Consider the following 26,858-nt stretch of genomic DNA (forward strand, 5'->3'; position numbering starts at 1 on the left):
TTTGTTTTGTTGTTGTCAATAGTGCTGTGTGTGTGTATGTGTGTTTTCTTCAGTTTTTTTTCCCCTTCACTTTGCGTTTGCCACTTGCCTGAGTATAAAAAGTGCTTTACGAATAAAGTTTGATTTGGTTTGATGTATTGACTTTTTTGGGAAACTATAGACGGTCATTCTTTGGATTTGCAGGTAAAAAAAAAAAAAAAGTAGATTTTTGCTCCTGTTTTGAGCTTCGGCTCTGTCACTGACCTCATTCTGCTCTTTGTTCTGGGTATGGTGTCATTGTCCTTTTTCCAAAAAATAATGGGGTGTGGCATGCCCATCACCCGACACTCGAGCCTAACGGGGCTCCCCTCGGGAATCCCCACGTTTTGCAGCTTCTCCACAAACTGAGGAGGTTGTTTCATCTGCTTTTCTGCAGTTGAAATACATATTATCATTGATATACCGCTAACATTCAGGAAACAATGATCATAGTAATGCTTTTATTTGGTTTTTCACCACTCCAGTGGACGTTGTACGCATCTGCTCACCCACAACTTGGAGGTCTAGATTGAACGAGGCCTGGCCTGCTTTGTTGCTTGCAATGCAGGTGTAGGTGCCAGCGTCATTCTGTGTAAGGGGGTCAATGACTAAGGAGTGGATGCCGTTTTCCCGCACCAGCATCTTGTGGTAGAGGTCTGGATAGATGGGCCTACCGTTCACCAACCACATGAGCTCAGGGTTGGGCAGGCCACTCACCTTGAAGACAGATGAACACCAATTTTAGGATGGATTGTGTTGCTATTACGTAAAAATTATGCTCAGAACTCGTTACCTACCTTACAGTCGAGTCTGCAGACCCTCCCCTCGTGTACCGTCGTGTCTGCTGGAGCCTGGAGGAAGTGAGGCCGGAAAATATGCTCCTGGGTTTTCTCCCCTTCGACTTCCTGGATGCGAGATCGTACCCTGAAAAAGAGAAATAAGTCAAATCTGCGGGTCCTGTATTGGACGAATAACCATTTGTGGGTCCATTCCCACCAAAATTAGCCCACACACTTTGATTGGTTGTTTGAAACTTTTATTAGTAGATTGCACAGTTCAGTACATATTCCGTTCAATTGACCACTAAATGGTAACACCCGAATACGTTTTTCAACTTGTTTAAGTCGGAGTCCACGTTAATCAATTCATGGTTAAGCTATAGCCACGAGAGTAAAAACAAGCCTGTTATTAAAAAAAATATATATATATTATTAAAGTCTCAATAGCCACACAGTTGTGGTAAAGATCTTCAGACGATCAAATAAAAAAAGGCAAAAGTTGGCGCCGATCCGATCCCATGATAAGGATCAGGACGTGTCCAGTTGCCAATTTAGCACTCATCAGACCTGTTTAGATTGTCTTTTTCAAAAAAGGAACCAGCAAAAATTCCACTGACCTTTTCTGGTCCAATAGGTTGTATTCCATCACATACATTTTGAACAGAAGTAAACAAAACCACCAAACCAAGAACAGAGTGCGAATTAGGGGCCAAGATATTTCCACTAAAAGCAAATACGGGCAAATAAATCAAACTATGCAATGGAATCCATCCCTATAGGTTATCAAAGAAAGATTTGTCGGGTAATATCAAGGATTATCTGTCCGTCGTGTTCCCAGGCATGTGGAACTATCTTGTGCTGCAGACATCATTCTACACGACAAAAACTTCTTTGTGTATCAAGACTCTCCCGGATAAATATGCATCGGTTTTGCTGGAATAAAATGCTGCCTTTGGTAAAAGCTGAACTCTTTTAGGTTTGGCTCACATTTGATTTCTTTTATTTAGACTCGCCGAGTTGGGGCTTTTTGAAACACTTGTAGCAAAAGTGCCTTTTAAAAACTCAGAAACAAGATAAAATACAAAAAATATCAAGAAAATACTTTAATGGGAAATTATAAACGTTAAAAGTATATCAAACAGACATTTAACGAAGTGATCACCGCACACACACTCTTGCCTTTCTTCGACTTTGCTCCCTTACCTCTCGAGAAACTTTCAACCTTTTCACAACTTAAATGGTTCCTACAGCCTAAAACAACGCAAACACAGGGCATTTTTCTTCGAGAACGCAATGTCAACGGATGCTCGCAGGCCCCCCACTTTGAGTCTTGCTTATTTATTGAGCCGGAGGAGACGGCAGGTAAGAATACAATCAATTGGACACTTCTGGGGACTAACATGAAAGCGCGTATTGCTCTTTACAACAAACAGCGGGTGTCCCCAAAGACTCGCCCCCACCCACACACTTAAAAGCATGAATAGGCTTCTAATGTAAAGAGACCCAAAAAGAAGCAATTGAAGAAAGTGTATTCATATTCCTTTTTGCACATGCATCATGGCCATTTATGCAAATCACAGCATGTACCAACGCCACAAAGCGATTGTAGTACCCTGGGAAACAATGAACAATCATGATAATAATCAATAAATAAAAATTTAAAAAGTAACCTATTGTTTATAAAAAAAAGTCCCATTATGGAATATAGATTAAGTACACTGGTTAAAACAATATAGCAGCTCAAGTCAAGGATAACAATTAAATACCATAATGTCATCCAAAAATAAAAATCCAACTCGTACTGACTGGTATACAAAACCTATGGAGATGATATCAGTAGAAAAAACAGAATTTAGTTTAGATAATAATGAGTCATATATTGGAATATGAGATCAAGTATTTAAATTTGTTTTAACTATAAAATGAACCCAAAATATGACTTATTTTATCTTTGTGGAAAATATTGGACACAGTGTGTTGTCAAGCTTATTAAGTTAAAAGTTAAAGTGCCAATGATTGTCACACACACACTAGGTGTGGCGGAATTATTCTTTGCATTCGACCCATCACCCTTGATCACCCCCTGGGTGGTGAAGGGAGCAGTTGGCAGCAGCGGTGGCCGCGCCCAGGAATCATTTATGGTGTTTTAACCCCCAATTCCAACCCTTGATGCTGAATGCCAAACTGGCAGGTAATGGGTCCCATTTTATAGTCTTTGGTATGACTCGGCCGGGGTTTGCGATGCAAATGTAAGCCACTGTGACAACATTGTTCATTTTTTTTAAATGTTTTTATTTTATTTTTTATAAATTGCTGCGATGCTAATGTAAATCAGGGATTTCAAATCACTGCTATGTTGGAATTCGTATTAATATTGGTACTGTTGTTGATATTATTCATTATTGTTCCGCTTTGAACTGAACTCTCGCGGCTGTGTAAGAGCCACTATGGATTGAACTTTCACAGTATCATGTTAGACCCGCTCGACATCCATTGCTTTCGGTCCCCTAGAGGGGGGAGGGGGGTTGCCCACATTTGAGGTCCTCTCCAAGGTTTCTCATAGTCAGCATTGTCACTGGCCTCCCACTGGGTGTGAGTTTTCCTTGCCCTTATGTGGGTTCTTCCGAGGATGTCGTAGTCGTAATGGTTTGTACAGTCCTTTGAGACATTTGTGATTTAGGGCTATATAAATAAACGTTGATTGATTGATTAATTTGACTATTTTTGAATTCTTTTGTGTCATGTTTGTGTGTCATTTCAATTGCTCTGTTTATTGCTATTCTGAATGCTGCTGAACCGGGTTTGGTTTTGGAATTGAAATTGCATTATTATGGTATTATTGTGTATTATTTTGTTGGATTTATTAATTTAGTTTATTTTTTAAACATAAAAATAAAAATACTGTCATTGCTGCCATCTAATGTTATCGTCTTTACTAGTAGTTCTCAAAAGATTTTCACCAAGTACCATCACAATGACAAACATAAAGATACAGACCTAAGTATTCATTACAAACAAGGCAGAGAGTTTATTTAACAGGTATAGTTAATATTTTGGCCCCTAGTGTTACCACATAAAAGATGGCAGCTAAATATATGGTTGAAGGAAGGATTTTACTTCATTTCAACTTGAATTGTGCTCATTCCTGCTCACCTCTGAGAGTTAATGGGGGTCAGGCGACTTCGGGGTGGTCCTGTTTGGACTATCAAATGACCCGAACAGCTGATTCGTCCCTTCAAATGGTTCAAAAATCAGTCCTTGTCCAGAAGGATGCAAACAGGAAGATGTTTAATTCTGTGCAGGGTTGTTACCTGTGGATTTGCTGCCATAATGGTGTAGTTTCCGTCATCGTCAGCGATTGTAGACTCTATGTGTAAAGCACACGTACCATCACCTTCTCTTATCTTCTTGTAATGGACATTCTTCCTCAAGATCTGCTTGCCGTCCTTGAACCAGTACACCTGGTGACAAATGACGAATAAATACAAAGAAGATATTGTGTTGTTCCCGCTGGACGCCTCACCTTTGGAATGGGAATGCCAACAACTTTACAGGAGAAAGTGACAGGCACACCCTCCATGGCTTTGAAGTTCTTCAGTTTTTTGTCAAAGATGGGCGCGATGCATTTCCCGGAAGGGACATCGTCATGTTGCACCTCGTCGTCCGACTCCTCCACGGGCGTTCGCTCTAAGCGGAACTCGATCTCGCTCATTAATCTTTGCTCAAAATTGGAAACTTTGTACTCCTGGGAAAAGGAAGAAGTCAACAATCAGGGGTGTCCAAGGTTTTTTTTCCACTGAGGGGCACATTCAGAAAAATGAACATTTTGTCCGTTAAAGACGCAGAAAAGCATCCAATGTAGGTCAATATATCCTGAGAACAAAGGTCCTCTGCAATGGACATTTATTTTGGTCTGTCTTTAAAAAAAAAAAAATAGCCCTGTTATGCAAAACTGGGGGTGTCCCGATACAACCTTTTCACTTTTGATATTGGAGCCTTGAGTATCGGCCAATGCAACCCTTTTCTGATACTGATCCTTTCAAATCATACTTAAATGATAAATGATAAATGGGTTGTACTTGTATAGTACTTTTCTACCTTCAAGGTACTCAAAGCGCTTTGACACTTCTTCCACATTTACCCATTCACACACACATTCACACACTGATGGAGGGAGCTGCCATGCAAGGCGCTAACCAGCACCCATCAGGAGCAAGGGTGAAGTGTCTTGCTCAAGGACACAACGGATGTGACGTGGTTGGTACTAGGTGGGGATTGAACCAGGGACCCTCGGGTTGCACACGGCCACTATCGCACTGCGCCACGCTGTCCCCTTGTATTATTTTGTAGTGTGGGTTGTTCGAAAAGGCTTGATCAAGTGAAATTACTCAAACAGAGAACAATGGTAGGTATGGAAAACACCAATCTATTTAATATTTACCATTTGGAATGGACTTATGCTGTCATTAAGATGAAGTCGAGTCCTCATTGGTTTGTTGGTGACTCATAGTGGCCACAATATTTAATCACGTTAAGCTCATTATGCAGTAAGCTGAACAATGCGGCCACATTCGTTACTGGATACTTTCTAAAAGAAACATATCCAATATATAAATACATTTAAAAAATCATGGGACTCAGATGGCAGAGCGGATGTGCCAGCAACTTGGGTGTTCCTGGTTGCTAACCAGCTTCCGCCATCCTCGTCACGCCCATTGTGTCCATGGGCAAAGCACTTTGCTCCCGATGGGACGTGATCAGGATCTTGTGTGAATGTGTGAATGTAATGTGTAATGTAAAGTACTTTGGGTATTGTGTCAGGTAAAGAAAAGCACTACATAAATACAGACAATTTACTACTTCTAAAATGCTTTGTCTTTGGAGATTTTTAAGTAATATCCAACTATAATTATTTGATACTTGTTTATATTGACCACTGTGGTGTTCTAAGGTTCAAAGTTTGGGGTTCTCCATATGGACAAACATTACGTTGCTCGAACTCAGTGCATTTAGTGCATTTAGTGCAACAACAGTGGGACATCGCAAGTGCAACGACAGACATGGTAGCACATAAATAGTAATACATTAAAATAATATGAATAAATAAATAACTCTAGAATAGTTGTTCAATGTCTGGTGGTGTTGAAGGGCAGTATGAGAGGCAGAGCAGGGAGTGATCACAATATTGTTCAATATTGGACACTTATTAGTTTGATGATACTAACTTGTGTGCAATTGTGTACTTCGCTCGTAGCCTACCATGTTTACCTTTCGTAAATGCATTCACTAAAATACACGAACAAAGAACAGCCTTGTAGTAGGACTGCTTAGATCAGAGTTTATTTTGGAGATTTTACATGCAAGTCCATTTAATATGATACTTGCTGATATCGGACCGATATCTGATATCAATATTGGTTCAAGATACCCTTATGCATAACAAAAATATCCACGGTAGAGGACGCTTTGTGTTATATGTGACAAAGAAAATTAGCGTAACATTTAGTAAATTGTATCTAATTCATAGTGAATGTAATTTATTTTTTACATGGTGCCAAAGGCCATATTTTAATTGCAAGTATACTTCATACATATTTTGGCTGTTGGAAATATTGACCTAGTGTTAAGGTGCACACCACACATCAAGCATGCATGCATTGATAATATCGAGCAGTGTTATTAAAGTCACTCTAGAATGCATATGGTGACTTATTTCCACTTCATTGCAAAATGCTTAAAAAGCAACAACAAAAAAGATGTGAGGGTAAAACAGAGACCAGGTATGATATAAAACATGTCGTAAAAATGGGAAATTCAAACACCTATTTTAACTATTTACATTTTTTTTGCCTGAATAACTGACTCGTCCGATTACCGAATTGGAATAAATGAGGAAAAAATTTTCACTTTTAGTTTCTAAAAACATGTTAAACAATGCCATGATCTTAGAAAATGGCATCCACTGCAGTGGACATTTTCTTTGCAAAACTCTGATGAAATAAATCAATCAGATGTCCACTGCAGAGGACGCTCAACAGAGAAGAGATACATTTCATCAGCAACCTGAAATATCTCCACGTGCAAGTTATGTATTAGTCAACAGATGCTTGAATTCCTGCATATTACATCGACAGTAACTGGATGCAGACAGTATCAGTCAAACGCTGGCATGAAGAAGTGTCCAACATTTGACTGCCACTGCATATGAAATGTGATCATCTTGAATTAATAGCATCCTGAAACCGTGCTAGTAATGTGAAGATCCTTGTACCTCATCATAGTTAATGACAGTAGCTGGAATGTTTGGTCCAACAAGGCGTCTGTGGGCTGTTTTCCCCTCATTACTCAGCTTCTACGAGAGGATAGGGATGATGGAAGATGAACGCCCACAAAGACACACAAACTGACTGATGGAGAAGCGCAGAGATAAGCTGATGAATGTTATTTCCATGCATTGTTGTTACAGTACATGGAGACACAATGACTGATAATCCGGAAAGGGGAGGGAATGATGCTGATACTGTACACCTAAAGAACGAGTTTGTGTTACTGTGTCTTATTTCCTAGTTACGGTCAGGTATAACAAGAAGGTTTTTTTTTACAATAAAAATATATTAGGAGTGTAATGGTACGGCATCCTTCGGTACGTACCTCAGTATTAAGGTCGCAGTTTGTCCAATATCAGTATAGTAAAGGTACAAGATACAAAATGAATCAGTGCATTCATTGCATGTTCTCCCCATGACTGCATGGGTTCTACTCCAGCTACTCCGGCTTCCTCCCACCTCCAAAGACATGCACCTGGGGATAGGTTGATTGGCAACACTAAATTGGCACCAGTGTGTGAATGTGAGTGTAAATGTTGTCTGTCTATCTGTGTTGGCCCTGTGATGAGGTGGCGACTTGTCCAGGGTGTACCACGTCTCCCACCCGAGTGCAGCTGAGATAGGCTCCAGCACCCCCGCGACCCTTAAAGGGACAAGCGGTAGGAAATGGATGGATGGATATATACAGGGGCAGCACTGTAGTAGAGGGGTTAGTGCGTCTGCCTCACAATACGAAGGTCCTGAGTAGTCCTGGGTTCAATCCCGGGCTCGGGATCTTTCTGTGTGGAGTTTGCATGTTCTCCCCGTGAATGCGTGGGTTCCCTCCGGGTACTCCGGCTTCCTCCCACCTCCAAAGACATGCACCTGGGGATAGGTTGATTGGCAACACTAAATTGGCCCTAGTGTGTGAATGTGAGTGTGAATGTTGTCTGTCTAATAACACATTTCCCCCAATATTTTCCTTTGTCAGGGATGGCACACGTACAGGTGTCCTGGAATCGAATCCTGGCCGCGGATGTTCCATGAACACACGCAACTTCATGTTTTATTTGATTTTTGCACCAATAAAAAATATTATTGAACATTTTTTAGTGTACAAAACATGTATCAAATTATATTCAAGTTTGATGTAAAAAAAAAATAAAAATTGTCTCAGATTAATTGTAAAACATTTTCTTACAAACCCCGTTTCCATATGAGTTGGGACATTGTGTTAGATGTAAATATAAACGGAATACAAAGATTTGCAAATCATTTTCAACCCATATTCAGTTGAATATGCTACAAATACAAGATATTTGATGTTCAAACTCATAAACTTTATTTTTTTTTTTGCAAATAATAATTAAGTTAGAATTTCATGGCTGCAACACGTGCCAAAGTAGCTGGGAAAGGAATTGTTCACCACTGTGTTACATCACCTTTTCTTTTAACAACACTCAATAAACGTTTGGGAACTGAAGGAACTAATTGTTGAAGCTTTGAAAGTGGAATTATTTCTCATTCTTGTTTTATGTAGAGCTTCAGTCGTTCAACAGTCCGGGGTCTCCGCTGTTTTATTTTACGCTTCATAATGCGCCACACATTTTCGATGGGAGACAGGTCTGGACTGCAGGCAGGCCAGGAAAGTACCCACACTCTTTTACTACAAAACCACGCTGTTGTAACACTTGCCCTGCTGAAATAAGCAGGGGCGTCCATGATAACGTTGCTTGGATGACAACATATGTTGCTCCAAAACGTGTATGGACCATTCAGCACTAATGGAGCCTTCACATATGTGTAAGTTACCCATGCCTTGGGCACTAATACACCCCCATACCATCACAGATGCTGGCTTTTGAACTTTGCACCTATAACAATCCGAATGGTTATTTTCCTCTTTGTCCTGGAGGACATTACATCCTCTGTTTCCAAATATAATTTGAAATGTGGACTCGTCAGACCACAGAACACCTTTCCACTTTGCATCAGTCCATCTAAGGTGAGTTCGGGCCCAGCCAAGCCGGCGGTGTTTCAGGATATTGTTGATAAATGGGTTTGGCTTTGCATAGTAGAGTTTTAACTTGCACTTACTGATGCAGCGAACAACTGTAGTTACTGACAGTGGTTACATAAAGAGTTCCTGAGCCCATGTGGTGATATCCTTTACACACTGATGTCGGTTTTTGATGCAGTACCGCCTGAGGGATCAAAAGTCTGTAATATCATCGCTTACGTGCAGTGATTTCTCCAGATTCTCTGAACTTTTTGATGATTTTACGGACCGTAGATGGTAAAATCCCTAAATTCCTTGCAAAAGCTCGTTGAAAAATGTTGTTCTAAAACTGTTTGACTATTTGCTCACGCAGTTGTGGACAAAATAGCGTACCTCGCCCCATCCTTTCTTGTGAAAGACTGAGCATTTTTTGGGAAGCTGTTTTAATACCCAATCATGGTACCCACCTGTTCCCAATTAGCCTGCACACCTGTGGTATGTTCCAAATAAGTGTTTGATGAGCATTCCTCACCTTTATCAGTATTTATTGTCACCTTTCCCAACTTCTTTGTCACATGTTGCTGGCATCAAATTCTAAAGTTAATGATTAATTGCAAAAAAAAAAAATGTTTATCAGTTTGAACATCAAATATGTTGTCTTTGTAGCATATTCAACTGAATATGGGTTGAAAATGATTTGCAAATCATTGTATTCCGTTTATATTTACATGTAACACAATTTCCCAACTCATGTGGAAACGGGGTTTGTATGTCGGGGGACCGTAAGATACAATTTTGCTCAGGGCAACAATTTACTTAGGTGCATTCCTGCCCCGCACACCTGCATCCCATTCAGCTGCTGCTTGTAATTAATTGCCAAGTGAAAGCTTGACACAAGAAACACTTCCTGTCTCTTAACAATTATTGTGTTGGAATTTTGGCATGCTTCTACCAAAGTCTGCATGCCCAAAAATCTAAAACTGCTTTATTGAACTAACCCGGGGGTCGGCAAATTGCGGATCTCGAGCCGCATCTTTAGTGCCGCCTGAGTGGCTTTCTGGAGCGTTTTCAAAAATGTATGAAAATGGAAAAGATGGTGGAAAAAACATAATTTTTGTTTTTCTTTTGTTTCTGTAAGACAACAAACATGACACAAACCTTCCCAATTGTTAGACATCACTCTTTTTATATTAAACATGCTTCACCGATGAGAGGATTTGACGGGAGACGTTTTGTCTTACTAATTTCTGCGGTCCTTGAACGCATTATAGTTAAAAAAAAAAAAAAAGGTATCTACAACTTTCTCAGAAGCTGCCACAGTAAGACGTTTTTTTATGCCACTCCTTCTTTGTCTCATTTTGTCCAACAAATGTTTGTGAATGCACAAAGGTGAGCTTTCTAGATGTTTTTGACTTGTGTGGAGTGCTAATTATGCATATTTGGTCAATGCATGACTGCAAGCTAATCAATGCTAACATGCTATTTAGGCTAGCTGCATGTACATATTGTATCATTATGCCTCGTTTGTAGGAATGTTTGAGCTCATTTAATTTACTTTACTTATGTCCTCACTGTATGTAATTTATGTTTGCATGTTTCATGACATATTATTTGTCTGATAGTTGTTTGTATGACATGTCATTATAAACCACAGAAAACATTACCTAGCTTGCCAAAGATAGTAATAAATCCATTAGAAAAAGACGGCCTGCCGTTTCCTTTAACTTAGACAAACATATCTATACCCTTGGCCATTCTAAGACAGAAATTTCCAGGAGTGATATCACCCTCAGAGAAGCCTCCATTTTACTAATGTTTTCTGATGTTTCAAAAATGTGTAGAATAAATATTACATTTCAACATTTCTATCAACAAAGATTTGCATCTGCCTGTGAAACTTAGTCATTTTGATAGCTAATAGCTAATTTAAACACATACACCATTTGTTGCCTTAACCATAAGAATTATATAAGGCTTTCAATTTTTTACGGCTCCAGAAGATTTTTTTGTGTGTATTTTTGGGCCAATATGGTTTTTGGGTTGCCGACACCAGAACTAACCCAACCTTCTATCGACAAAAATGCATCTTACCGATTAAAATAACGCTAAATGTGACTTAAGTTGACTAAATGGATATTTTTCATGTCCCAGTAGCTGTTAAAAACTTCTGGTTAGTTGATATTAGTGACGTCTTATAGTGAGACGTACCCGTTCAAATGTTTGTACCTGTTGGTGGGCAAAAAGGGGAAGCTCATCTTTACTTTGCAGTTTTTTCTCAATATCATGAAGAAGAGCTTCTTTGCTCTCGCGAATGCTCTCAGTCGTCGGCAGACGTGTCTTCGGTACCTTCTTGTTCAACCTGGGAAGAGAAAATTAATGTTTTAGAACACAGCCTGGCCAGTATTGCAGTGAGATGTCACGTACCCTAAAGGAGCTCCTCTGGGAAGGCCCATGGAGTTTGTGGGGTGATACGAGGTCAGGGAAGGCAGAATGGAGCTCAGGAAAGCCACTGGGTTCTGGATGGGGCTTGGGGTGGAGCTGCTGGAGGTGGGGGAGGAGGCCTGGGGAGGCGATTGGGCCCTGAAGGCGTACGCGCTGCTAAAGCCCGGCGTGGGTGAGGATACGAGTGACGGCGAACTGGTGGGGGATTGCAGCACTCTTGTGTGGAAGGTTCTAACCGGGGGAGAGAATGGCGGGGGCGTTGGCGAGCTGGCCGCCGTGGAGTTGAGCTCAGCTGCGAGCTCATGGAGAAGCGGGACAGGGGATTGTGTTGGCGATAGACTCCTGACGGTCTGAGCAGTGATGAACTCTTTAGGGCGGGTGTAGTTGAAGGTCTGTGAGGTGGGGGTCAGGTTCATGAGAGAGGCGTGGGTGCTTCTCAGCAGGGCGGCCGGGGACATGATGTGCTGTTGGGAGGCCAGCGTTGGATCTCTTGAGATCGGACTGGCATTTGACGCCGGCTGGGGGAGGAATTGTGGGGCCGGTGCACTTCTGGCTAGAACCGCTGCGGACAGGTTGAGATGGGAGGCGTGGATGGTGTTCGTCTGGGTCAAAGGTGCTGCATTGACAGGCGGGGTTGCGCCTAAGCGTGGGAAAGGTGGAGGGGACATCACTAGGGAGGAGATGGAGGGAGGTGCAGCAATGTTGATCGGAGGTGTAGATTTAGGTGTCATCTGCGAGGTGGTGTTACGATAGGGCGCATGGGAATCACGGTTTTCTTTGTGGGACCAGGGCGGACCCTCACAAGCTTCTGTTGGCTTAACCTGGAGTGAAGGCTGATTGTGGGTTTGAGTCGGGGGATCGCCGTCCTGCTGCTGCTCCAGCAAAACTTGGTTGTGAAGGATCTGCAGCTGAGCAGGATCCCTGTCAGTCAAACAAAGGCAAAGTTAGAGATGAGCTGCTTGGAGGCTATACATGGTGAGTCGAGCTTCTCCTGAGTTATAGCCGGTCAGTCCTGCAAAGCCTAAAAGGCAACAGCCAAAATCAGCATGAGGATTCATCTGCCCTTTTATGGACCACCAACAAGTTGGACACAAAAACAATGCTGCATAATCACAAGACTCTTAGCATTCGCTCCACATGAATCTTTTATTGTAAATCTATGTTTATATGATTAATTCAGCCCTACAGATGAAACTGTCATTGTTTTGTTTTACTTAAAAACAAAAGTATAAAAGCAAATGATCAATATTCAATTATAGTATACGCAGAAATGAAAGCATCCAAGTCAACTTACAAATAATAAACACCATCCTTTGTTTTGGAGAGCCTGAAAGTCCACATTTGAAGTCACTTTGTGAAAAGCATCTGATAGTCAAACCGAAGGAGGAGCTTTTATATTTAGAGACAGAGAGGGGAGGGAAGATCAAAATGTGAACTGAAGTTGGAATTTTAGGGGCAAAAAACTTTCCTTAAAGGGGACCTGCTATGAAGATTACATTTAAAACAATTCTTTGTGGTGTAGACCAGTTGTTCTCAAACGTTTTTCACCAAGTACCACCTCAGAAAACACTTGGCTCTCCAAGTAAATGGTAATGACCAACATTACAATACAACAACTTAGTGGGCCTATGTATTCATTTAAAATGAGGCAGAGTTTTTTTTTTAACATATATATGTAATATTTTTGGCCACTGTTACATTACACACTGTTTGAACAGTATCACTGTGATAACGGTGTTACTGTGACAACATTACAGTATTTAATTAAGTGATTATTTTGTGGTGACCGTACCACAGTTTGAGAATCACTGGATATTATTTATTGGATACGTTTTGGTGTATATTTTGCCCCACAATCACCTTTATTGAATCTGTCTGCAAGATGTTAGTTTCTGGAGATGCTCCCAGATTGCCAATAAAACCACAGCCTACCCTTTCCTAAAGTATCATCATTTATCCTTTGACAATGGACACTGTTGCATGTAGGGCTGGGCGATATATCGATATACTCAATATATCGCGGGTTTGTCTCTGTGCGATATAGAACATTTGTATATCGTGATATTCCAGTATACGTTCTCACACAGTTGTTTTTAGCTGCGGGCATTACACTACAGGCTCTTCTCACTCGTTCTTGTCTCTCCTTCTCACATAGACATAAAACAAGTGCACCTTCTTGCATAAGTCACATACTGTACGTATACGCCCTCGCGTAGCAGAGATGTAGCGCAATGGGTAATGTTAGCTGTGGTGCAAGTGGTAATACGAGAGAAAGAAGGTGCGAATCTGGTAACAAATGAAGGAAGAATTAATTCTCAAGAAAAACTGCAGGGCATCCATCGTCTGGCGGTGGTTTGGCTTCAAGTGGGAATATGTCGTACAGACAACGGTAATTTGTCAAGTGTGGGGCAAAAGCGTTGCTATAAAAAGTAGCATTACTGCTGTAATGTAGCATCATTTGAAAAGTAACCTGCTAGAGAATGAAGATTGATTACTCCGCATGTCAACATCTCTGTTCGGTGCCACACTAACAAAAAGCAAAGGCAACTATTTCCACAACACGTATGAAAAAAATAGTCAACAACAGAAGGAGATAACGTCCGCAGGAACCTACCACATAGCGAAGGACATACACTATTTAAATTCCTATTATGCAGCCCATTTTTATTTGACAGTTATTGAAATATCTTGTGTGACATCATGCACAAAGGTGCATTTTATTTGATTTTAACTATTGTTGTGGCGTTCTGTACAAAAAAAGCACTTTAATTTAGTGTTGTTTTGAAATGTCATCTTAGTGACATCATGCACAAAAGTGAACCCATAGCTTGTTTTAAAATGTCACTGACAATCTTGCTCTTTCTGTTTTGAAATGATATGAATGTTTGTGCCACTTCGTAATAACTGTTTAATAAATACAGTTTAGGTCAATTGACTTAGTTGTGAGTTCCCTCTCTGCATGAAAGTTTAAAATGAGCATATGTTAATGCAGTATGAACAAGAATGTTTTAATGTAGACACATAGAATCCTCATATTGCTGTGATTATATGCATCAAGTGTTCATTCAAGGCTTAGGCAAAATATGGAGATACATATCGTGTATCGTGACATGGCCTAAACATATCGAGATATTAAAAAAAGGCCATATCATATCGCCCAGCCCTAGTTACATGTGTACATATGTCGTCGCCGCTATATTTTTTCCATTCATGTTCAAAAATAAACTCAAACATTATACATAGATTCACCCATTCACAACACCTGCAAACTCCAGGATCGATTCAGAGAGTGCATAAAAAATGTTTGCTTTTCGCAACATTAAAGCTCATCCCCAGAGGGGGACAGCTTTACTTAAAGGGGTCCTGTTATAATTTTGATGCATGTGCAGGTACGAGCCAGTCTGTCCCACAACTAGAGCATAGAGAAAAAGAAAGAACCTATTGACTACAATGGCGGACTTATGCAAACCTCTTTGGGTAAAACCTTACCATATATGGAGATATCCACTGGTGTCACTAGAGGGGAAAAACATCTCAAATTGAGCAGATTCCAAACGGCTCTTTTCTAAGAAGTATGGAGGAAGGCTTTTGCGGATACCAAATACACAAAAACTGGAACCAATAGGTAGGAGGAGTTGGTTTTGCAAAGTAGGTCCAGTGCAGTATCAGACTTGACATAGTTCAATTCACAGCCAGGATCTGCAAGGTAAACATTTAAACTCTTACTGCATGTGTGATCCATTAATGGACCAATTAATTTTGACAGAGCGATATATCGTATCCATTGTGTGTCTCTTTCAGTCCCTCGATATCTCTGTGCAACCTGCTAATGACACTCGGTGACACACTAAACTCAGAGGCCTCTTCCCTCTGAGAACATCCTATTTGCAGCCTCACAATGGCAAAGTACTGTGATCAATTGTTTGTGTCGTGTTGATGTATCCATCCATCCATCCATTTTCTACCGCTTGTCCCGTTCGGAATCGTGAGGGGTGCTGGAGCCTATTTTAGCTGCATTCGGACGGAAGGCTGCGTACACCCTGGACAAGTCGCCACTTCATCACATGGCCAACACAGATAGACAGACAACATTCACACTCACGTTCACACACTAGGGCCAATTTAGTGTTTCCAATCAAACTATCCCCAGGTGCATGTCTTTGGAAGTGGGAGGAAGCCGGAGTACCCGGAGGGAACCCACACAGTCACGGGGAGAACATGCTAACTCCGCACAGAAAGGTCCCGAGCCCGGGATTGAACTCAGGACCTTCACATTGTGAGGCACATGCACTAACCCCTGTTCCACTGTAACAAAGTGAAAATGCGAACAGCAATATATGGAGGTTAATTTTACCAAAGCATTCTTTGACACTGAATATTTTTATGCTTGAATTTCGTTATCTGAATTCCTTTTTTTTTTTTTTTTTTTACATCAAACTATGCTGTTTTTTAAAATACAAATAGAAGGGGATTCATATGGCCCCATTTTTTGCAGTTTATCTAACACATGAAACATGACAGATTCCTCTCACGCGAGATTCACGCGGTAATGGGGCAATATAAGTCCCTTCCCTACAGAAATGTATCCACAAGTTTCTAGAATGTCATCTTAAGTTGATCTCTATAGTTTAGCTTGCATTTTAGGTTAACCTAAAAGCCCAGCACCCTTGAAGGGGAACTGAACTTTTTAGGGGGAATCGTTCACAATCGTTATGAGGGACAAGAATACACGTCATATACCGTATTTCCTTGAATTTCCGCCGGTGCGCTAATTAATTTAAAACCTCTTCTCAATCCTGCGCTTACCAAAGGCATGGGGTAAAAGTAAGCATGCGCTAATTATTTTAAAACCTCTTCTCACTCGGGCACTTACCAAAGGTATGCAGTAAAAAATTGAGTGTGATGTAAGCTTGGACCTTAAATCCTACTGAATAGCTCTTAATCTTCTTCCCTTTATGAAATTTCAAATTACCGGTATTGAAATCAGCCTCCTCCATTTGGAAAATGATGACATGGGAAGTGTCACTCGCGACGTCACGAGTTTGACCAGGCGGTAATACTAAGCATGCGCTAATTATTTTAGGAAGCTAGTTTGACCCGGTAGTAATTCAAGGCAGGCGCATACTATATGCTCTGCGGCAATTCAAGGAAATACGGTATATATATTTTTTTTAGGATTCTAAAGATTTAAAAAATGCTTGCAAGATGCGGCTAACGGGAGTCCCCTATGTAGCTTTAAAAGCTCTTTAAAACCACTTAAAAACCCTCCCAACGTTTTACGGAAACACTGCAAGTATATAAATAATGCAGTAACAGACACGTTCATGATAATATGTAATATGTACATTAATTACCCTGTTTTGGTCATTTTGAGCATTACCAAAACTTATTTCCTGGCTGAATTTCTGTGCCCATAGCAACACACTTCCTACCGCCATCAACGAATGTGTGTTACTACTTCCGGCAATAAATGCGTGTGTGTGTTCTAATTATGGTAGATTTGGTAAGAGACAACTAAGACAACTTTTTTGGACAAATGAATATATGGTGGATAAACTGTTAGCTACAAGTGAGCACAAAAACAGGGAGAAAGGTTAGAGCGGACAGAAGCCAAGAGAGTCAGGATCGGCGTGACTTGGTAACGGTGTAAATGTGGAACTTGCCAAGCCATATCGACATAAATGGAGTGTTTCTGCTGCACTTAGTGGTACACAATGTTATTATCGCTCAAAAGGCGTCTTCTATCTGGCAAGGAGGACGCTGCTCAAAGAAACTGCATCAGAACGAAAGACGAACTGTTTGCGCTAACAAACCCTGCAGTGTTAGAAACGCTTTTCCACCTACCCAAAATCAATTGGAAAGATCTCCAGCCATCTTGACCAAGCAAACAACAGCCCATCGAAACTCACTATAATATTGATCATGACATATGAAGCCTGTTAGTACAACTACAATACATACACTGTCGAGCTAGCTGTGTACAAACAAAACATAAAATGTGGGCTAAAATTTTACAGAGACTGTATAATGATTATTCATCTTTTTCAGCCAGTACAGATTGGTGTCCTATCACATTATTGTGCATTACAAACTCTAAAGCCATTCAGATGCAGAAGCTATCTTCCAGCTAATTCGGCCCGTAGCATGCCGTCGCAAGTGGACGTGTTACAACGCTAGAAAAACAGGTCCTGAGTGTTTGCTCTTACAATAACAATGTCGCTACAGTTTGGTTAATATACAGGCTACAAAACATCTATGAAGTATTGGTGGTGGTGATTTAGATGCAAAATGATTGCTCCCATTAGCAGCATTGCTAACCACAAATAACTATCTGATTATTTGAAAATAGAATGCAAAAACTAAAAAAAAAACATATGTGTTTTTCTCTTTTATATGGATTGTGAAGGATAGGCTAAATAAAAAATAAAAAAAAGTACAGTTTCCCTTTAACATTCAACAAAAACAAAAGAACATGTTCTTGTCTTGATTGTTTTTATGTGCGCTACTTACAGTCTGGGTTTTGCCAGCACTGGTGGGGGTCCTTTGTCGAACAAGTCATCAGAAGTCTCTTCATCAGGTGGACCAGGCATGTCACTTTGCTCATCCTCCTCTTCTTCAGGGAGTCTGAAATGTACACGCAGACCGACTTTGGAGCTGGAACGTAACTCTTTGGGGTTTGTATAAACGCCCGACTTCAGGCAGGAGTTTGGAGGCGGGTCGGGGAGGGGCAACGTAACAAAGGTTTCAGGACTGTTTAGAGGTGCTTTGAGATTGGAGCTTGTGTCAGGTATAGGTCTGGACACCTCCTGATCGACCATAGGTATGGAAGTGAATGGCTTGGGCTGTCTTGGACTCTGTGGTGCCTCCTGGTGGAAGCCGAACGGGTCTAAGTTAGGGGTGCTAACGCTGCGAGCGTTGAGGCTGTTGGGGTCCATACCAGGCAGGCTGGCACAAGAAGGGTCTGGACGAAGCATACTGGAGCTGTTGGGTTGCAGACGAAGTGTGCTGGTGTTTAACGGATCCAGACGTAAAGTGCTGTTGACAAGTGGATCCAGGCGGATGGTGCTGGAGTGAGGCTTGATGTTATTAGTCAAAATAAGGTCCGTCTGAGGTTTTACAGGCGGGGAGGTGAGATCTGATGCGGGAGGTTCTTGGATTCGACTGGGCTCCACAGTTAAAGTGCAAAAAGGCCGAATTGCATGGTTGTTACCACCATTGCCTACAAGAGATGGCAGCCATTCAGTGTTCTGATTTGTGACAGAAATACAACAGAAATATTACCTTTGATCTTCAGCTCTGCGTCACTGGACGTTATTCCATAGCAGTTGCTTGCCGTGCACGTAAACATCCCCGAATCCTCAGATAACACCTCAGCGATGACCAACGTACATATTTCTTCTGGAGAAACAAAAAAGACACTCACATGATCAAATTGTTCTTAGAACTGTCGAAAGTCTCAAGAAAGACTCACATGACTTGTGTTTCTAAAAGCCCAGCTGAAATGTTTTTTTTTGTATGTGCGGCTGAATCTATTTGAAGCTAAGGCAGGTTGGAAAGATCTGCTATGGAGGTTTACCACAGGATGAGAGACGACCTTATAAGGAGCAGAGCAAAGCAGCCCTGACTTGTTGTGTACAGAAGAAGAGCAGAAGCCTTGGAGGACTAAACACTGCAAAGCAGTATGTACACACACATATTCACACATACGCAGGCGACATTGATGTTTTTCACAATATCTACCTGGTTCAGCTGGAGATCTGGGCTCTGGAGGTGAAAAAAGCATCAATGTAATGTCAACTCACTTTAAAGTAACAGTAAAAGAAAAAAAAACACATGTATTATAATATTTTAATGTTTTTATTCATAATATAATTGCGTTATATTGATATATTTATTCATGATTTTTTGTATTATTTTAATATCATTAATTGTATTATCATTTATTATACTATTCCATTAATCCATCCATTTCCTACCGCTTATGCCCTTCGGGGTCGCGGGGGCGCTGGAGTCTATCTCTGCTGCAATCGGGCGGAAGGCGGGGTACACCATTACATTAGTTTAATATTATTCATAACATAATTTAATTATTTTGATATTATTAAATCAATCAATCCTTTTATTGTCATTGTCACAATAACATCAGTTATACACGTCAAAGAAATGTTAGAGCATTGTAGAGCGAGCTGCATAGATGTGCAGTTCACTTGAGCTTAATAGTCTTCTGGTACATTTACAGGCAGTCTGAAAACTGTAGTTTTCCGTAGGGTTATGGCAGGACAGAAGAAAGGGGTCTGGGGGAAGCAGTCAGATGTTTGAAGAGTGTTATGTCGTTACTGCAGCAATGCAATGTCAAGGGCACAGTTATTGAGGTGGTGAGGAGTGAGGTGTTCCGATGGACGGGGGCAGAAAAGGGGCAGGCTGTTCATTTAGCAATCTCACAGCCCGAGGATACAGACTGTGAGACATTCTGGTGGAAGAGATCTGTACCTTCTTCTAGAGCAGGGGTGTCAAACTAATTTTAGCTCAGGGGCCGCATGGAGGAAAATCTATTCCCACGTGGGCGGGACAGGTAAAATTATAGCATAATAACTTAAAACTAAAACTACGACAACTTTGGATTGTTTTCTTTGTTTTACTTCGGCTCAAAATAGAACAACCACATTCTGAAAATGTACATATCACAAATAATCCTCTTGAAAATATACTTCGTTAGTTGAAAATTCTGCAGTTTCAAAAACCCCATGAAGAACACAATGGATTTAGACTTAATCTCAGTGTATGTACAAAGCATCTATCCATCCATTTTCTACCGCTTATTCCCTTTCGGGGTCGCGGGGGGCGCTGGCGCCTATCTCAAATTCAATTGAAATCACAGCCCATCTTGGATTGAACAAAATACAAAATCAAGCATAAATGAAAACTCGTCTATCTATCAACTACCTCTTTTGTCATTTTCACTGTTTACTTCGTTTAAATTTGCACAGAAGTCAATAATTTTCACAGAACTATGTCATGCAGCATTTTAAGTGGGGTTACCAATTGTTTATTTTCACTCCTGTTTGTTTTACGTCGGGTCGCGGGAGAGGAGTCACAGCCCCGCTTTACCATGTACCTCTTGCTTGGTATACTTGCTTGCCCTGGAAAAACTATTTGCTTGCCTAAGATAATTGCTGATGTGACATCCAGTGGACACATTTAGAACAGCAGTTTCTTTCATTTAAAAGTGCAGCTCTATTTTACACTTAGCAAACTCATCTCGCAGACTAAATGGAACCTGTTCGCGGGCCTGGTCCTGATCTCGAGAGTACCAGGTGGAACAGGTCATGTGCAGGGTGATCATGTCCCTCAGAATGTTGTGTACTCATTTTAGGCAGCGAGAAATATAGATGCTTTAACCACTCGCCGGTTATATTATTTTAATGTTATTAGTCCTAATAATATTTTATTTTAATGCCACTATAATTTTATGTTTTAATATCATTATTAAAAAAATAATTGTATTACCCTTTAATCATCATTTCTTTGTTTTAATATTATTTACAATATAATTTTATTATTATATTATACTCTTGTTTTATTGTAACAAATATATATTTTATTAAATATATTGTATTTATTTAATTATACAAAACGCACCCTGAAATGTGAAAGTCATTCAAACATACTGTTGGTGCTAAAAATAACAAATTTATTATATTATTTTATCATTATTATTCATAACATCAATTTGTTATTTAATATCATTATTTATTTTATTATTTTATCATTTATCATTATTATTCATAGAATTTTATTTATCTTTTATTATAATTTATTGCATGATTTTATTATTTTAATATCATTATTTGTATTATCATTATAATGTATCCATCCATCCATTTTCTATCGCTTGTCACTTTCAGGATTGCGGGCGCAGGAGCCTATAATCTTAATGTTGTATTATCATTTTATTATTTGAATATTATTATTTATATAAATGTTATTTGTTATATACATGTACTAATTCACTATAATTATATAATTTTAATATTATTATTGATAATATTATTTTGATATCATATTTTAACAATTACTTTATAATTGTATTATCTGTATTTACAATACATTTAATATCATTATTTTTTATATTATTTCAATATTTTAATATACTTTTTTATGGGAATAGGGGGTAGGAAATGGATGGATGAATGGATAATATTATTTTGACCATTGATCATTATATTATTATTATAAATTTTATTATTTAATATTGAACTAACAGGGTAAATGATAAAAAAATAGTATTTTTGCGTATAATTCCTAATTAGGTATTTGTTTTGGATATGTGTATATTAAGTAATGATATAAAATCAATTGTACAATAGCTCACACCAGTTTTAAAAATACAGGCATCCATCACCACATCGAGTTTCAAAGTCTATGGCTTCACTCAATAACACGTGGTGTTTTTTTATTTATTTTTTTAATTAAGTATTCTCTGTGCATAAACATGGCTAAAATAACTAAACATATCAATACTACAGTATTAATGGCCACTAGATGAGACAAACCAATCAGAGTGCGTTGTTCAGTATCGTGGCCACTGATTGGCTTCTCTCAGTCAACATTACTATATTGAATTAAACGGGTGTAAAGTTGACTAAAGGGTGTTATTTCATATCTCGAGGGCTCTCATATTTTTAAAAACTGCATTTAAAAGGTCATAAACAGTTACTTTTTTAACACTCCAGCTATACAAATATTCAATTTGGGATAATAATTGCTGCTCAGTGGAAATTAATTTAACAATTGACAAATCTTCAGCCATATACGAAAGTGTTACTGGAGTTTTCTTTTCTGTTCTATAGTATGTTTAGATTTGTTTACAACACAATGTGTAGTATACAATAAAGTAAAATAGGAATAAATACAATTTAATAAGTTAGAATAGTAAAAAGCTGTGAAAATACAATTAAATAATAAAGAGGATGCTGTCATAATATGTAATTCCTATCTAGCCTTATTGTAATGAATAATAAATACTCATTAAGTACAGAGTCATTAAAAGTGCTATTCTTCAGAAAGTTAACCTCACTGACTTATGATATGATTTTTTGTAAAGGCCTACTGAAACCCACTACTACCCACCACGCAGTCTGATAGTTTATATATCAATGATGAAATATTAACATTGCAACACATGCCAATACACCCTTTTTAGTTTACTAAATTGCAATTTTAAATTTCCCGGGAGTTTCTCCTTGAAAACGTCGCATAATGATGACGTGTCGCAAGACGTCACGGACTGTTAGGAAATATGAGCACTGCACACACACACAGCTAAAAGTCGTCTGCTTTAAGCGCATAATTACAAAGTATTTTGTAGACCTGTGTTGCTGAATCTTTTGCAATTTATTCAATTAATATTGGAGAAGTCAAAGTAGAAAGATGGAGTTGGGAAGCTTTAGCCTTTAGCCACACAAACACACGGTGATTCCTTGTTTAAAATTCACGGAGGTGAAACTTTACTATGAATCAGAGCGGTCAAGCGAACATGGATCCCGACCGAATGTCAACCAGCAGGTTTCGGTGAGAAAATTGTGGTAAAAAGTCGCTTCTTACCGGAGATCAGCTGAGCTTGCACTGTCCATAAAGCTGCCTTCGACTTCCCTGAGACATTGGCGTCAACACACACCCCCCTACTCTCAGGTACTGTTAAACTCACTAAAACACTAGCAACACAATGTAAAGATAAGGGATTTCCCAGAATTATCCTAGTAAATGTGTCTAAAAACATCTGAATCCGTGCCAATGCAATCGCATTTTTTTTTCAAGTACGTTGCTATCAATATCTTCAAACACAAATCTTTCATCCTCGCTCAAATTAATGGGGAAATTGTCGTTTTCTCGGTCCGAATAGCTCTTTTTGTTGGAGGCTCTCATTAAAAACAATGTGAGGATGTGGAGGAGCCATCAACGGGAGACGTCATCGTCTGTGACTTCCGGTAAAGGCAGGGCTTTTCTGTTTGCGACAAAAAGTTACAAACTTTATCGTGGATGTTCTCTACTAAATCCTTTCAGCAAAAATATGGCAATATCGCAAAATTATCAAGTATGACACATAGAATGGACCTGCTATCCATGTTTAAATAAGAAAATCTAATTTCAGTAGGCCTTTAAAGGTACTAGTAATCGTCTAATGTTTACAGTCCATCCTTACTTTTCTGCAGGATCCTGAAGTCAGGAGAGTCCTCAATGAGTTTTGCTTTTTTGTACCAGTCCACTCTGGGTGATGGCACTCCCTTCACACGGCACTCTAGCACCACCAGCTGCCCTTCTGAAGCCACCAGATCCTGCAGTCTCTGGTGGGGGTCAGGATATTTTTTTTTAATTTGCCAATAATAAAGACACAATACTGTGCTCATACCTTTGTGAAAACAGGAGCAGCCATGCCGGGTTGTTCGTTTAACTCTTGCAGACTGGACGTTTGACTCTGGAAGCACAACACAAGAAAATGTTTGAGGGAGAAAGAATAGCAAAGTAATCCTGATCGATCATCAAGTGTCCACCTCAGTTTGGGACGCTTGCGTTGGAGCTGCGTGAGGCGGCAGCACAGATGAGAGCACAGGTTCGAAAGGCTGCGGTGATTCTGTGGTCTGCACTGGCTGTGTTGTGGACGTGAGAGACGTAGCAGCCCCTGGCTGCAGCTGGCCCTCTGTGAGGTCTGATGGCGGTGACGTAGCAAACACTTGCACGGGTAATACTGTTGTGTCACCCGCTTCTGGATTCGCTTCTGCGCCTGGAGGGGAGTTGGCTGCCGTCTGAACCGGGACTGGGACAGCGCTGAGCTCCTCTAATGGCTCCTCAGTTGCTTCTAGGGTTTGATGTGCTATAGAGTCTGTGGAGCTTTGGCTTGGTGATGGAGTCGACTCTGGGTGTTTCTTCTGCAGGCTTTTAAAATGAAATAAGGTAAAGAATAGGTCATCATGAACAACAGTGTGTACTTTTTAAGATGCGGATGGGCTTACTGGGCTAGATTCTCTGATTGCTGTTCCCCATCGGATTCTGAAGAAGACACACCTGCAGAATTAAGTGTTTTTACACGATCAGTACAGAACAGCCATAGAAGAAAGATACTAGTCCCAAGAAACACCTTCAATGTAGATCTCAGCTGACGTGGAGTCGGTTCCGTAGAAGTTGGACGCAAAGCAGGAGTAACGTCCGGTGTCTTCCTCAAAAGCCTCTGTGATGATCAGAGAGTGCAGCTCGCCATTGTTGATGATCTGAATGTCAGGGCTGTTCTCCAACTCCTTGCCCTCACAGAACCACCTGTGATTCAGCAAATCATCTGCACTCACTTGTCACTATATTGGGCATGTCTGCACAATCACATGAGATACATTGTACTCGCTGTCAATTTTCCCTCCAACTTTTCATATGTGTGAGCAAACGCCAAAACTTCTTGAGAATTCAGTGGCGCACGTGCGCGGCCTAGATGTTCCGTGCGCAGAGGACGCGTGAGCAGTGTGCAATTGCACAGGCGCGTACCTTAGAGGGACCGTTGCTCGCTGTGTTTAAAAACAAAATACTATACAAACAAAATAATGCTCAGTTTGGAGGTATTCATTGAACAATATGTGTATTTTTGAGGATGTAAAATGGATAAATAGTAGAAAGCTATTTCACAAATTATTTAAAAAGGACGATGTTACAGGCACTTTTATATTTACCCTGGTGATTGATATACCCGCTGTGTTTCTACCAAAAACTACCCGGGTAATTAAAGTTCCACTAAGAACTAATTTTGGTCTCTAAAAGGTAGGTGGTACTTAAGAAAGTTCCTAAAGAAACTTTGGAAGGGCGGCCTGTGCTGTTGTACACTGATTATTTAAACACAACTGGGGCCTTTCTAGAACATTGTATTTAAAATGTCAACGGTCATTACAGTATGCGAGTACAACTTGTTTATATCTTGTATTTATATTACATGCAATTTCACAACAAACAGGAAGCAAAACAATAAGAACTTTTTTTAATTTATTTTTATTTTCCCCCAGATGGCACCGCTGTAGTGGCTGTTAGTAGCAGGACTCCCTGGTCTTGTATCATCCTTTTGTGTTCCTAATGGTTCCCACTTGTTTATATGCGGGTTTTTTTGGGGGGGGCTTTTGGTTCGGGACCCTTTGGGACTGTGTAGTAAGGGGTTGCACTTTTGTGAGTTCTGAGGTGCTTTTTTGTAAACTTATGGATCTGCCTCCTGGGAGCCTTTTGGCCATGAAAACCAGCTGCTGGATCTCTGCCACACCAGAGTCGGTTTGGAGAAACTGTAGGAGATGCAGATGAAGGGAAAGCGCTGCGGAACTAGCACTGAGCGCAGGGACAGACAAGCTTCACGGTGTCTTGACTGAATGAGCATGTATCGGACACCGCGGTCTCCTTAGACGCATCCTCGCTTATCCATGTGGACTGGACACTGGCTGAGAGTTAGTGGACGGCCGAGGGTGGAGTCGGCTCTCTTGGTTGCTTTGTTGGGTCTGCTCCTGTCTCTGGCCATGCTCCCTAAACCCAAGCAGACGATGGCGTGGAGTACCGCAGAGGCCACCACAGTGTATATGGGTTTTGAAATTATGTTTTTTTGTGGTTGCTTGTCTATGCATGGTGCAATCGTGTGCGCGCAATATATATTATTGGTTAATCATTTTTATTTTTGTTGTTTTACTTTCGTATCTGTATGTAGAAATGGCAATGCTGGAGTGGCAGCAGGTTGCATCAGCTCTGCTCTTTTAATGTCTTTAATGTCGTTTGTGTTCTTTGATATTTCCCTCTTACGCACATGTTTATGTGTGCTATGGCTATGAGGGTTTTTTTTTCTCCTTGGCCTCAGTCTAGACCCCCTCTCCAGGGGCCCAGGCTTGGACAGCGTTTACCTGTTTCTCACCTTTTTTGTACGGGGCTCTCGCTGTGCACAGTTTTATTGAAAGGCAATGGTACTGGGTTCAACTCCTGGTCAAAATGTTGAGTTATGAAGATTTTTTGTTATGTTTTAACTACTGTACTGTATGTTAAAATTGATATTTCGCACTAAAAATAATTATTAAAAATGTTTTTTTTAATGAATTTGTTTTTAGTAGAAAACATGCAACATATTCGGTTTCTTTTTTAAAGTATAAAAAAATGTGGGCCTCTAAATACAGTGTGTCCGGAAAGTATTCAAAGCACTTCACTTTTTCCACATGTTATGTTATAGCATTACTATTCCAAAATGGAACACATTCTTTTTTTGTCCTCTAAATTCTACACACAATACCCCGTGATCCATCCATCCATCAATTT

General features: G+C 40.1%; 1 protein-coding gene across 5 annotated transcripts in view; it reads right to left on the reverse strand.

Annotated features, from left to right (window-relative positions):
* Nucleotides 1-26,858, reverse strand: part of mypn (myopalladin) — a 52,635-nt gene that overhangs the window by 3,932 nt on the left and 21,845 nt on the right. The window contains exons 3-19 of one of the 5 annotated variants that reach the window (XM_061910827.1): nucleotides 24,679-24,854; nucleotides 24,554-24,605; nucleotides 24,095-24,476; nucleotides 23,953-24,018; nucleotides 23,746-23,887; nucleotides 19,284-19,307; nucleotides 18,825-18,941; nucleotides 18,054-18,762; nucleotides 11,526-12,464; nucleotides 11,328-11,460; nucleotides 7,069-7,149; nucleotides 4,321-4,542; nucleotides 4,109-4,258; nucleotides 3,951-4,030; nucleotides 816-942; nucleotides 528-735; nucleotides 244-409 (exon numbers count right to left, since the gene is read on the reverse strand). In XM_061910827.1, coding sequence (XP_061766811.1) covers nucleotides 244-409; nucleotides 528-735; nucleotides 816-942; nucleotides 3,951-4,030; nucleotides 4,109-4,258; nucleotides 4,321-4,542; nucleotides 7,069-7,149; nucleotides 11,328-11,460; nucleotides 11,526-12,464; nucleotides 18,054-18,762; nucleotides 18,825-18,941; nucleotides 19,284-19,307; nucleotides 23,746-23,887; nucleotides 23,953-24,018; nucleotides 24,095-24,476; nucleotides 24,554-24,605; nucleotides 24,679-24,854 — 3,774 coding nt within the window. Of the gene's footprint in view, nucleotides 1-243; nucleotides 410-527; nucleotides 736-815; nucleotides 943-3,950; nucleotides 4,031-4,108; nucleotides 4,259-4,320; nucleotides 4,543-7,068; nucleotides 7,150-11,327; nucleotides 11,461-11,525; nucleotides 12,465-12,837; nucleotides 12,904-18,053; nucleotides 18,763-18,824; nucleotides 18,942-19,283; nucleotides 19,308-23,745; nucleotides 23,888-23,952; nucleotides 24,019-24,094; nucleotides 24,477-24,553; nucleotides 24,606-24,678; nucleotides 24,855-26,858 lie in introns of those variants that run through there. The other 4 variants (XM_061910828.1, XM_061910829.1, XM_061910831.1 and 1 more) reach the window with 4 other exon arrangements.

Source organism: Nerophis ophidion, linkage group LG09 (genome assembly GCF_033978795.1).
Source record: "Nerophis ophidion isolate RoL-2023_Sa linkage group LG09, RoL_Noph_v1.0, whole genome shotgun sequence".
In the NCBI taxonomy this organism is placed as follows: Eukaryota; Metazoa; Chordata; class Actinopteri; order Syngnathiformes; family Syngnathidae; genus Nerophis; species Nerophis ophidion.